Source organism: Vanessa atalanta, chromosome 8, assembly GCF_905147765.1.
Source record: "Vanessa atalanta chromosome 8, ilVanAtal1.2, whole genome shotgun sequence".
Lineage (NCBI taxonomy): Eukaryota > Metazoa > Arthropoda > Insecta > Lepidoptera > Nymphalidae > Vanessa > Vanessa atalanta.
In genome coordinates, this window is record NC_061878.1 from 323,204 (window position 1) to 336,074 (window position 12,871).

The following is a 12,871-nucleotide window of genomic DNA, read 5'->3' on the forward strand; positions in this document are numbered from 1 at the left end:
CCACCGCAACTAGAATGTTGACATCGTAAATAAAGTAGCTTAGTAGCTCGGGGCCGTGCGTTTATGGCATCAGACTCTAGACGCTTTTGAGTTGGCTCAGACAAATATCAACTAACAACATTGAACTCACTGGACTATCACGCTAAGTAGATTGTCATTTATCTGCGATGTATTTGCTGATACAGAAAATTCACATCATGGAGCACTTTATTCTTCGCAGAATATGCACAACAGCTACAATAATTCATGCCTCCTTCACCCTTGCATAGAGCAACCAGTACGTGCACTAAGGGTCTACACTCCTATGGTAATACCAACCCACCCATATACAAGCACATCGTTTAATCTATCACGGTAGTAAGACTGTGCAAGCCCTTCTGGGTAGGTACCACCCACTCATCAGATATTCCACCGCCAAAAAGCATTACTTAGTATTGTTGCATTCCGGTGTCGAGCATTAGTGAGCCAATGCAACTGCAGGTAAAAGGGACATAACATCTTAGTTTTCAAGGATGATGGCACATTGGCGATGTAAGGAATGATTAATATTTCTTACAGTGCTAATGTCTATAGTTGGTGCCTACCTGTATAATAGAAAAAAATAGGATCTTGTGAACAGTCACGCTATTCGGGCACCTGTGCATAAGCAAGAGGAAATAAAGACATCTTCAAGACGAGCGCGCTTCATCTTAAACGGCATCAACAGTTAGCACTATCAATTGTATGAAAGCGTAAAAGTTAATAAAAATGGAAAAATAATTATTTTTGGATATATATAATCCCTACTTTAAACTTAACGTAACCAAGTAGGTAGGTACCGATTAAACTTACTAATGTAAAGTTTCCCCTTTATTATTAAATATTTATTATTATTATTAAATTGAACATTGTTTTTCGTCCAAAAAAACATCTGTCACCTCGCGTATAGAAATAATTTCGTTATATCGAACATACTTCAAATACATACCTTAGTTACTAGTAACGAAACTTACATTTCGTGACAATAAAAGCAGGAGTGATGCAACTGGCCAAATACTACAAATAGAAAACGCTGATACCTACAATAAATAAGAAACCGTACTACGTTCGTAACAATTCGCAACAATTTCAACTTACATCAGATCTTTAATAGATAACCTTTGTTATCAGAATTGAATTCTCCCGCTCAATTGACGCTTAACCTTCAACTTGTTTGGTTATTTGAGCAAACAGCAGTCAGTTGTCAACTACTCCCGGGGTTATATTCTTTCGACTTTTGTAAAATTAAATTAAAATGTTTGCTATTGACGCTCCCCTAGAAATACAAAATTCTGAATTTTGCAACTATCGGTCGCCTTTAAGCACGCGATATGCATCGAAAGAAATGCAGTACAATTTTAGTGACCAAAAGAAATTTTCTACATGGAGAAAACTTTGGATTTACTTAGCAAAGGCTGAAAAGGTAAGTGAGATTATTTTTTTGAATGTAAAATAAATATATCAAAATGAAAGTAACATATGTTTTGTTTTGGTACCCACCTATTGTTTTTATAGGTTATGTCAAAAAACTCGGATACACGTAATGTAACGTGTAACAGAAAATACAAAATGTTAGATAATTGTAATATTATAAATTTTAAAAGTTAATTGTAGTGGTCCGTTTATATTATGACTTTGTTTTATATGAATGATTTGTATATTAACTGTATAATATTTAAATTGCAAATTTAAATCAAAAACCTTAAATAATGGTTTTATCGCTTTTTTAGTTTTGCTACTGCAAATGATTTAATTCGCACCATATATAAATTATTATAATTCAAATGATTAACTAAAATGAAGAGTACCTAACTCAATTGATATTCATTCATATTCATTGATATTAATTTCAAAGTTAAATGCTCAGGCCACTGAAGTACTTACTGCGACTGTTATTACTGCAATAGATATGTCAAATTTGGATAATTTGACAAGTTGACAACGTCACAATCACATCACGGTCGTTTCGTTTTTATGTCACTGTTTCTCAGAAACGATCAATTAAAATTGTACATTTTGGTTTGTTCCATTTATTATTATTATTTTACCGGTTATTTTCATCATGTCAATATATATATTTTATTATAATAAATTCCAAATATTCAAACATATTTGTTTGATACTTGAAGATCTTGATAAAATTTTAAGCATTTGTGTGAAACAAGATTAATTTTTTTTTTTTAAATAAAATCATTTGACTTAATAAAAAACTACTTCAAGAAAATAAGCTTCAAAATTGAACCGATATTGCTTGAAATTTGCATTTATTGCTCCAAAAAAAAAAAAGAGTTAAGATTACTGTTCAGAGTAATAGATTATTTCACCAATTTCCACCAATGAAGAAACCGGCAATCAGTAGCTAATAATATCGTAGGCACGTATGTAATACGGGGTCACGTATAAAGAATCAAATAGAATAAAATTTTAATTACAACGTTATAATCTACACTGTCTAATAACACGGGTTATGACATATCACAAGAGAATACAAACTTTATAAAAAAAAAAAAAACAAAAACATTTTATAATGAAATATAAAACATTTTAATTACTACTTGCCCATGTCTAGCAATATGCCTTTATACAAAGACGTTCAACAAAACATTTGCAGCGTCGCATGAATTAATTAAAACCAATAATCAATTCGAAACGCCATTACCTTTTGCTTATTTCCATTTTCCTATATTCATGTGTTAATAATAAAAAAAATATTCAAATACGTAAATTAGTAGTTTTAGATTATTGCCAGAGAAGTTCCTCGGCGATACCTTACCGAATGTCCGTATGCGCCACCAATTAAAATAAAAAAAAAACAAAAGGTTTAAACTAAACAGAAAACAACAATATTTGTGCAATTATATTTATTTATAAAATTACGTCGATACAATCCATATTTCATAATATTATATACAAACAACCGAGTCACAACATCGATGCATTTATAATGAGAAATACAACACTATATCATCATTTTCTGTGTTACGCGGGTACCTTTTACCAAAAGCATAATATAAGGTAACATTAGCGCCGGAATACACGTTATGCGTGTTCTTAAAAACAATATAATAAATTTGCTTGATTTTATTTAAATTAATTACAATCCGAATGGGATGGTGCAAAATATTAAGTCCCTTATCGCTGACTTCTATAATCTGTTGTCTTTATAATTAATTATATATTATTACAATTTTCTTAAACCTAAGGATTACATTTTTAACAATAATACAAAATAAACGTTAAAGAAAGCGTCTATTTTAAATTAATTTTAGAAATAATATAAAAGTAGCATTAAAATAATAAAAAAGACTTTAAACGCGTGAGTAATTAACAAGACGTATTGAAAGTTAAATGTTATGACCACTTCTATTTAGCCAATGTAGATTTTTGTGACAGATGACAGATAGAATTTAGAATATAAGAAAAATCAACATAATACAAAACTTAACTACCACTGGACGGATACTGATTACTGCTTTGGTCTTCCTATATAGACTTAAAAACTAAAAAAATACATCTAATACTAATACTTATGTATTTATAATAATGGGTATTGTTACAATCGTGTTCTGCATGTGTGTGTGTGTGTGTGTTTCATGATGCTCATACATTATAAAAGTAAAAAAGCTATTATTTTTGTGAAAAGGATTCCGCGTGTCACTCGCTACTTCGTCGTAACAAGACTTTATAATATGCCGATTTTAGAGTACAATAAGTGCACGATAACCTTTATTGTGTGTAATATTTTTTAATTATATTCCGACAATATTTTATCTATAAAAATGTCAACAAATGTTAATTTATTAATAATGATTTAAAGTAAGTGTTAAACTTAACAATAAAGAGCGGTGGATCTTTCGTTGTTTTTAAATTTAATAGTTATATAGTTGTATTAATTAAATTAAAACGGAATGTTTTAGTACTTCGGATGGAATAATAAATACAAAATTGCACATCAATTACAATCAAAACTATAACTAATAAAACTTATACCATTTTCATTGAAAATCTTATATTTAATACTTAAGAAAAGCTAAGTAGATATAGTTAACATTATATTTATTTTAAGCAAGTATATTATATTTATTTTAACTTGCACTGTCTCGGCCAAAACAATGTTTTTTTTTTTTATTTATGACAACAGCTGCATAGTGGACAACTTATAATAATAAATATATTATAATTTTATAACTATTAAAAAAGCTACTCTCCAGGACAACTCGGATATTATATACATTTAATTATTATTACGTTTAATTACACTTACGATAATACTTTGGAGTAAATAAAAATGATAAATGTTTAACTATATTACTAAAAAAACATGTGTTTTATTTTATATTAAATAATTATTTAAAAAAGTGTATATTTAGTATTTGCTACAATACTAAAATTAATAATCGGCTTCTTTTCTGAAAGTAAGGAATGCGTGCATAAGAAAAACAACCGCGTTAACGAAAGCAAAGACACCAGATGATATAAGTAGGTTGTAGACCTCTTTATTCGGGCGAATATTAGCGTAGTAAGATCTGTGCCAATCTGAAAAGAAAAGAAAATCGTAATGTTACCAAAACAAAAATACTTCGAGAATATTATGCGGTTTATTTCGAATGTAGAGCGTTAACTACGCTCTACTTTACTCTATGATGAACAGTACATTCTCCAAATTCGTTCTGAAATGTTTTTTTGTCATTTTTATTCTAATATCACTCTGACCTTAACATAAAGAATAATCTGTTTCTATATTTAATGCAGTTTAAAGTTCTACTTATTTGTTAAAATAATTATTTTATTTTGATTTTAGTTTCTACAAAATATTAATTTTAATTTCAACATTTACGTGAATTTTGTACCACGACATTAATAAATTTATAAATACGATAACAGGAAAATGTCATCATTATATGTTGTAGAGTACAAAACTTTTTTTAGCTCTCATTTCACTTCTCACCGCTTGGTCTCTATAATTTATTAAGTCTTGAGCTTGAGCCCGTTTATCCTGGCTCATTTGCCATTCAAACCAAAACTAAAATACTATTATTTTATAGTAATCTTGTTTGGTACTAGTCATTGATAAGTAGGTCATAACTACCCAGTCAAGCTTGCACAAAGCCCTCGCACCAGTGAATATTTACAAATACACCTAATAATTTACAACGAACGTATTTAATGTGATATTTGTATGGTACTGATAGGTCGTCAGCATACTGCGCACGAAACGGAAGTACTAACGCCAAATTAATCGCGACTATTTTAATCGTCGGTTAAGATCAGGAATATTAATATTTTTCCGCGTCTCAATGTGTGCAAAATTCTATTTATGTATTTATATACGCCTTTATATTTCTTTCATAGGTCTAATAACCACAAGGCAGCGTAAAATCTATTAATAATATTCTTAATCATGCGAAATGCATATGCATGCAGATGCAGATGCATTTAGATGTTATGTCTCTCGTGAATGTTTGGTGTCATAATAATTGATGTGGGCGTTAGAACTCCACAGACTAGGTGGCACAAAACCCAACAATAACATGAAAGAATATGAATATTCGTGATATTCATATTTTTGAATGGTCAACATGATACATATAATCTCTGATTACAATGACTAGGTGACTAAAAGGAAAGCACATATGCTATATATATTCGCCTATATGGCGTTATTTATAAGATTAATTGTGGAAAGATTATTATACCAGTATAAGTTGTTCTTAAATATCATTTGTAGTTCCTCGTAACGTCATTCAAAGTTTTCGTCATCTTCAAGTTGTCGCAGAGACTTCGCACAATAATATTATTAAGACTCATATCATTTTAATTCCCATTATCTATATTTTCTTACGCAACTAATAGCTATGTTTGAACCAGTCGTAATTACGTATAATCTTAAACGTATCAAGCGTGTTGTTTACTCTGGTTAGTCATATAATTGATACATAAAAACTCAGGTAGCGATATGTAAGTGGGTAACAGATCATTGTGCTATTTCCATATTTAATAACAATAATTGCTAAGTTTTTAAAATAGTGAAATACATTGTTGGTCACTTTTAAGAGTCGCTCATTAATTGAGAATAATATTTTTATTATTTAATGATATTTAACTGAACAATTAGTAACAGAACGCGAAATGAGTATGATATTTGCAGGACAGGACTTTCTCTGCTCTAAAATAAACTATTAAGCTTATTTCACCATACAGCTAAGCACTAAGCTTGCGCACTGGAATAGATTTTTGCCCCAAACATTCAGGTTAACTCACGGCTTTTTTGAACACGGAACTGGAGAGGTTTTATAAACACGATTTAAGCACATAAAAACTCATCAGTTGCCTGTATTTGTATATGTGATTTTCAGTTATATTCCATGTCATCTCCTGAGCCATGTTGGCTGATATATATATATATATTTACAAATTCAACAATGTAAAGTGTGTTTTGTACACTAATTCGAGAAATATATTTATTTACCAATTACAACTAATATTAGAAATTATAGTATAGATATACTTGCCATAAAAAATAATCGCAGCTGCAGCCGTGAACATGATGACACCAATAATAGAGAACCCAATGGAAGTTTTCCATCCAGCAGACTCGCCGAAAAGGCGGGCGATGATTAGTATACCGGTGATGATGATGAAACCTACACATAAGTTAACATATTTAAAGTCAATAATATACACAATATAAACAGGCCGTACGCAAGTGCGACTCCCAAGATTCGGTCCGTATACCGAAAGGTGGGTAGGACCATGGGGTGGAGGTGGGATTTTTCCCTATAGGCCCATTGAATCGACAATATACAAGATAAATTATTGTAAAAGCGTAAATGATGAATTAAAATATGACGACTCAGCGTAACTTGATTTTACTACTTTTGAGTTCCGACCTGCATAAGCTAAGAGCTGGAAAACTTCAATGAAATTCTGTAAAAAAAAATTAGTCGTTATATATAACAGCCAGATGCTTCGCTTCGCTGCCAGTCTTACATATTGATTTATTGCGAACGCATAATTCACGTTTACTTTCACATAATATGAGGTTCATTGAAACCGATTTAACAGTTAATAAAGAAGTGAAAACTACTTCGAATGATAATGTGGACACTTTTAACGAAGTGTCTAATAACTAAGGCAAACATATTGCCCGTGCAGTTGCTCTAGAAGTTGATAGGTAGTCAAATCTTTCTTCAGTTTAGTATTACACTTATTGATTCTTATATTTTTTTTATTTTTTTTTTTATGACATTGGTTGGCGGACGAGCATATGGGCCACCTGGTGGTAAGTGGTCACCACCGCCCATAGACAAAGGCGCCGTAAGAAATATTAACCATTCCTTACATCACCTATGCGCCACCAACCTTGGGACCAAAGATGTAATGTCCCTTGTGCCTGTGATAACACTGGCTCACTCACCCTTCCAACCGGAACACAACAATACAGAGTACTGTTATTTGGCGGTAGAATATCTGATGAGTGGGTGGTACCTACCCAGACGGGCTCGCACAAAGCCCTACCACCAAGTAGAAAAATACCTTCCACCGGTTCAACATACTTGATTCAAATCGGTATTACTTCTGATTATATATTCATAATTAATATTGTAATCAGCAACAATTAAAACATAGCGTTACCTTGGTTTTCAATCTTAAAGTTACTAAGTTAAATGACACGATACTCTGTAGCGTTTTGCTAAATTATTACTTAAGTACGGAGTCATGAGATGTACAAGAAATTGCAGTTAAGTTAATATGATACAAGTAGTAGTTATGCGTTTGAACTTCAGCTAACAAAATAACACTGAGTTAAATATGACGGTCCGTGTCTGTGGAGAGGTTATGGTATCCTATCTGTAATAACATCTGTGAAATAATACCGATAATTCTGAGATAGGCTATGACGCAATGAAAATAACTTAGAAACGAAAACTTAAACTGTGACAAAAAGGTTCACGGTCAAAGGATGTTAATTATAGTGTAATTAACTAAAACTTCCAGTGCTGTGTGACTAATGAGGGATGAAATTGGAATTCGTTGTGTCATTCGAAGTTGCGGTTTAGAATCTGTTCCGAAATCGAATTATTCTTGAAGAGACAGATAACGTTCCCGGATCATCATACTATAAGTATAAACTGTCTGACATCTAGAGAGAATAAATAATGCTAGACATCAGTACGCCATAACTATTATTTGTTTATAACAGACCTTTATCAGTGCTCGATAGACCGTGAAGTGTTCTAGAGTCTCCAAACAATGAAATCGCCTTTGAATAATTGAAAGATTCAGAACAGAACAGTATTCGCAACGAGGCCATGGTCCAGCTGAGTTTTGTAAACGGGAAATGTTTACAAAATACTCGGGAAACGACAAAAAATCGTTGAGGAATCAAAATAAAGCAATCTATTTTATACTTTTGTTTGATTTTTTTTTAATTGCGAAATATTGCTGTTAGTTTGCGACATATGTATTTTTAAAATTTTATATATATATATATATATATATTTATATATATGTAATGGGTTGGTGAAAAAAGCGATATACAATTGATTTAACAATTGGCAACAAATGTCGAGGTGATGCTCTCATAAGGTGGAACTCAGTCAAGCTTCCAATTTTAACAAAAAATAATTTATTTATTTCACCAAAGATAAAAGTATCTATGAATATCAGATTATACCAAATACTGAAGTGAATGACATCAAAGTAGCTCTCGTGTTAAACTTACTCGAATATGCGGAGAAGATGAGGGCGATATGACGATGGTCAGACTGCAACACTTGGGGGGCGGTCATCGCACCCTCTATAAGCCCAATGGCGATCACAGCAAGGATCTGAAAACAATGTACATTCTCAGCAACAAGAATACATGCAAATATAGTAAAATTAATTCAGTTATATATATATATATATCTTGATTATATATGGAACATGTGCTCCTGTGAAATATTTTTGTTATAATTATTATGCTTGGACGCATAGTTGTGAGCATGCATTCAAGTGTACATCGTTGCATTGAGGTCTATGCTTCTCTAAAAACAAACATAAAACTAGACTCAAAAGTCAAATGACAGAACTTGCCTGTAATAATTATGATATTAGAAGGATATAGGTACATAGCGTACAAGTAAATATTCATCAAGTATTAAAATTGACTTTACAGAATATCCTTTGCAGATATAAACAATGCTTGAATTCTAGAATATTTAACGAGTTCATGCGTTTTAATAGACAAACATATAATAACCGGAGATTACAAAAAATATATACTTATTATTGCTCAAGCAATTCAAGTAATAAAAATCTGGTAAGTAATAATATAAGCGTATGTTGCTTTTCAACATTATTTGAGACGAGAAGTGAGAATATTCTTATAGAATATGCCCTGCTGGTTAAAATATAACGAATGCAAAGAAAAACAAAGATAAACAGCTCCTCGACGACAAAGATTATTAAGTGAAAGTCTAATCTGTAGTTTCGTCTTGACAAATACACGTTTTCACCGTTTGAGTATTCCTAAATACCGCAAGTAGATGCTTACCCGAGTGCTTCCTAAACGGCGGTTTTCGCTTTCACTCGCTACAATCATTTTTCTGTTTTATTTAGACATCTCGTTAATAAAAATTGTAATTCTCTATTTTTGAACCTTTTTACGGAAACCTAAACGAATTGCGTAAAATTGTATCTATTTTAACGTCAATTTCTGAAAAAGTAAAAACTTAAAACTTGGTCAACGTGGCAGAAATATAAATGTATTAAACGTAATGCAATATCAATTATTGCAATTTTTACGAAATTCGTTTATATATTTCTTCTTAACTTGTACATATTCATAATAAAATGTTTGCTTCACAAATATGTAAAGAAACCAAATTAATTCATAAAACAATTATACTTTCACAATAAATGTAATCTTGTCAGAAAAAAATAATTAAACAGCGCACTCCATACTAGCCTATCAGTTCGTTGAATATATTAGATAGATACAAGTACGTCTCTTAGTTCCACATAAAACACAGCTCGCGAAAAAATTGTTTAGCTTAAAAACGTTATATGCCATTAAAAGCATTATATACTAATCTATCGGAAGACATCGTTCAAAAGTACCTACTTTAAATTAAAATACATTGAATTCATAAATAACTTGTAATAGCATCCGATCGACACTTAGCTTTATTTTAATTTATTGTTTTCATGTCAGTGATGTTATCTGTTTTATTGGGAATAAAGATCTTTAAAGCTTAACTTGTGAAATGTCTGTTCGCTCTTTTTTCTAACATGACTTGATATTAAATATTTATGTGTAGCTCTTACACTTGTTTTACCTTGCTCATGATAAAAGTTTTTTTTTATGATTGACGGTTATATATGGATGTCAATTTACCGAGCTTTCCTCAGCTGTCCCGACTTTTCTCACTTTAATTACTGTGTAATGTAGGCATCCACCTCTGGATTCGCTTCTTTCCGTTACTTCTCTGTTTAAAATTAATTCTACACGATTCATAACAACGAACAAGTCATAATAGCAAACTGAATCGCAGAACAATAGGGTGTTTATTCAGAATTACACGATATATCAAGGGCATCGCGTACCAGCGCCAGTTCGAAGTCATCTGCATATTCCCACAAGGCTGTGTCGATTCGAGAAAAATCAATGAACATATCCATTGCTTAGTAAAATATCGAAATTAATCCGATAAACATATCGCCCAATACAATATTATTTGGCGTTGAATTATTATTTTGTTGATTTTAATTTCCAATGAAATACATTTAAATATGTGTATTTGAACTACTCGGTGGAAAATTAAATACTGGTCTTCTCGCCGGTTATTCCCGGTTAAATCTATATTTTAATGTCAAATCTAATAAAATTCATTTATAGCCTAATTGGAAAAGTAATATTATGATTTTTATTGAAATTATTTCCATTCCTACACATATAAAGCTAATAATAATAACATTCTGATAATATACATTACATGTTAGCATGTATTTATAAATATGGACATTTGTGCGGATGAAAGCTTTACGATTCAAAGGTCTTGTGAGTCAATATGTTGTAATGTAAATATCCCACCGCTGGGCAACACGCTCAGCTTCCATTAAACATTAAAGATTTAATTCATCACACTGTCCAAGCCTGGTAGCATTTTGTTACGATGTTTTCCTTCAACATCGAGAACGTGATTTATTATAAGAACAAATTAAGGATACTAAAAATCGTTGTTTGTCCTGATTCGAGCCCGCGGTGTACGTTTTGTATCCACTCAAAGTCTTTAATGAAAATACTTTTGTTAGTTTTAATTCTGTCACCTTATCATCTTCGAAATGCGTATTACGTGACCGTAAAATCCTTGTAGATATTACTTGTCGGATGACACGCTTATAGAAGTAAAAAATCAAATTTAACTTATGAATTCAGCCAAGAGATAGAAAAGATTAGTAATAGTAGAAAATAGAAGAACAGTCTTCAAATGTGTGGCACATTAGAAGACTGTTTTCTGGGTAAAATCTTCTCTCTTTTAGAGGAAGTTGACTTCGAGCTCATTACCACTTCACATGTGGTTGCGCCACACATGCGACAAATTCCAGTAAGGTACGCCACATTTTTTTAAAATAACTGTGAGCTTAAGTTTTATTTTATGATGCACCGGCTTGAACCTGAATATCTTCGGATAAGATTCACGAGTTCGAACCACTAAGCCACTACGGTTCATATTTACGGATTATCAATAATAGCATGTATTATCTGTATTGCGTGTTTAACAAAACACAACGTAATTAAGTTTTTAACTTTTAGTAATTATTGAATTCCTTTGCCTAATAGTCAATATCCAAATTGAATAAATCTAAAATGCTAATGCCATCCCGTCCTGTATCGAAGAACATTTAAGCTATTAACAAATCATCATTAAATGTTATGTAACCTTGTTTATCTTTCTATCTGAAAGTGTAATCGATGGCTCCGTGGATACAACATGAGGATATGAGCTCATAGTCTCGGGTTTACTTGTATCCGAGTAAGCGTTTCTGAGCTCATTCACAAGGCCGAAAATACTTTATTTTTTCTAAAGCCAACAATATCTTTGAAAGTCGGTATTTTTTTAAATATTACAAATACATCATTTGATTGTATAACGTTCAATAAAACTGACAAAGTTCAACAAAAGCTGGATTCCATAATAAACATAACATCCGGCTACACGTGGTCACTTGACAATCGTATCATCACCAGATCGATCAAAATGAGGCCCCACCATCTCAAAACGAGATTTGTTAGATCTGTTTGCGTTATCTTCGTTAGATTGGAGTTCAAGCTTCACCTGCTTGTAAACCTACCAGTTCAATCGTCCTCAGGCCGATGCACCAATTATGTTTGAGAACAGCAGCTGCGCGGCTGTCTCTGTCGGTGGCAGAGCCCTCTTCGCCCTTCTTGGCCTGCGCGTCCGCCTCCCTGTCTCCCGCCGACATGGCCCAGATTACTCGTGCGCCGCCGCCGTACTCCGACACCTAGGGAAACCAATCACAGTTAATTTAATTACACGTATCGTTCACTAATACTTAAAATATGCAAATCCTATTTATTTATAACTTACTTACTGATTTAGTTATACAAAACGTTCGAAAAGAGATATTTCATTTCCAGAAAAGAGAAATTTAAACGTTATGGTTCTACCCAATATGAAACTAACCATTACTAAACATTCTCAAGGGAGCCTAGTCCCCTGCACAGAAGATACTACACGGCTTTCTTCAACTGCTGTATATAGCAGCAGCAGGCAGTATCTGCCTTTTTCTGAGATATAGGCGGATTGGCAAATGATCCACCTTCAGAAAGTGGTCATTGATAATG

The 12,871-nt window shown here is 32.1% G+C and overlaps 2 protein-coding genes across 2 annotated transcripts in view; one reads left to right on the top strand and one right to left on the bottom strand.

Annotated features, from left to right (window-relative positions):
• The first annotated feature begins 1,201 nt into the window (after nucleotides 1-1,201).
• LOC125065990 (adenylosuccinate lyase) overlaps nucleotides 1,202-12,871 on the top strand; it is a 34,083-nt gene continuing 22,413 nt past the window's right edge. Inside the window, exon 1 of the mRNA XM_047673862.1 lies at nucleotides 1,202-1,441. Within this exon, the coding sequence (XP_047529818.1) occupies nucleotides 1,274-1,441 (168 nt within the window). The 5' untranslated portion in view covers nucleotides 1,202-1,273. The remainder of the gene's footprint in view (nucleotides 1,442-12,871) is intronic.
• Nucleotides 2,865-12,871, bottom strand: part of LOC125065992 — a 30,038-nt gene continuing 20,031 nt past the window's right edge. The window contains exons 6-9 of the mRNA XM_047673864.1: nucleotides 12,358-12,528; nucleotides 8,744-8,849; nucleotides 6,531-6,662; nucleotides 2,865-4,554 (exon numbers count right to left, since the gene is read on the bottom strand). Of these exons, the coding sequence (XP_047529820.1) occupies nucleotides 4,409-4,554; nucleotides 6,531-6,662; nucleotides 8,744-8,849; nucleotides 12,358-12,528 (555 nt within the window). The 3' untranslated portion in view covers nucleotides 2,865-4,408. The remainder of the gene's footprint in view (nucleotides 4,555-6,530; nucleotides 6,663-8,743; nucleotides 8,850-12,357; nucleotides 12,529-12,871) is intronic.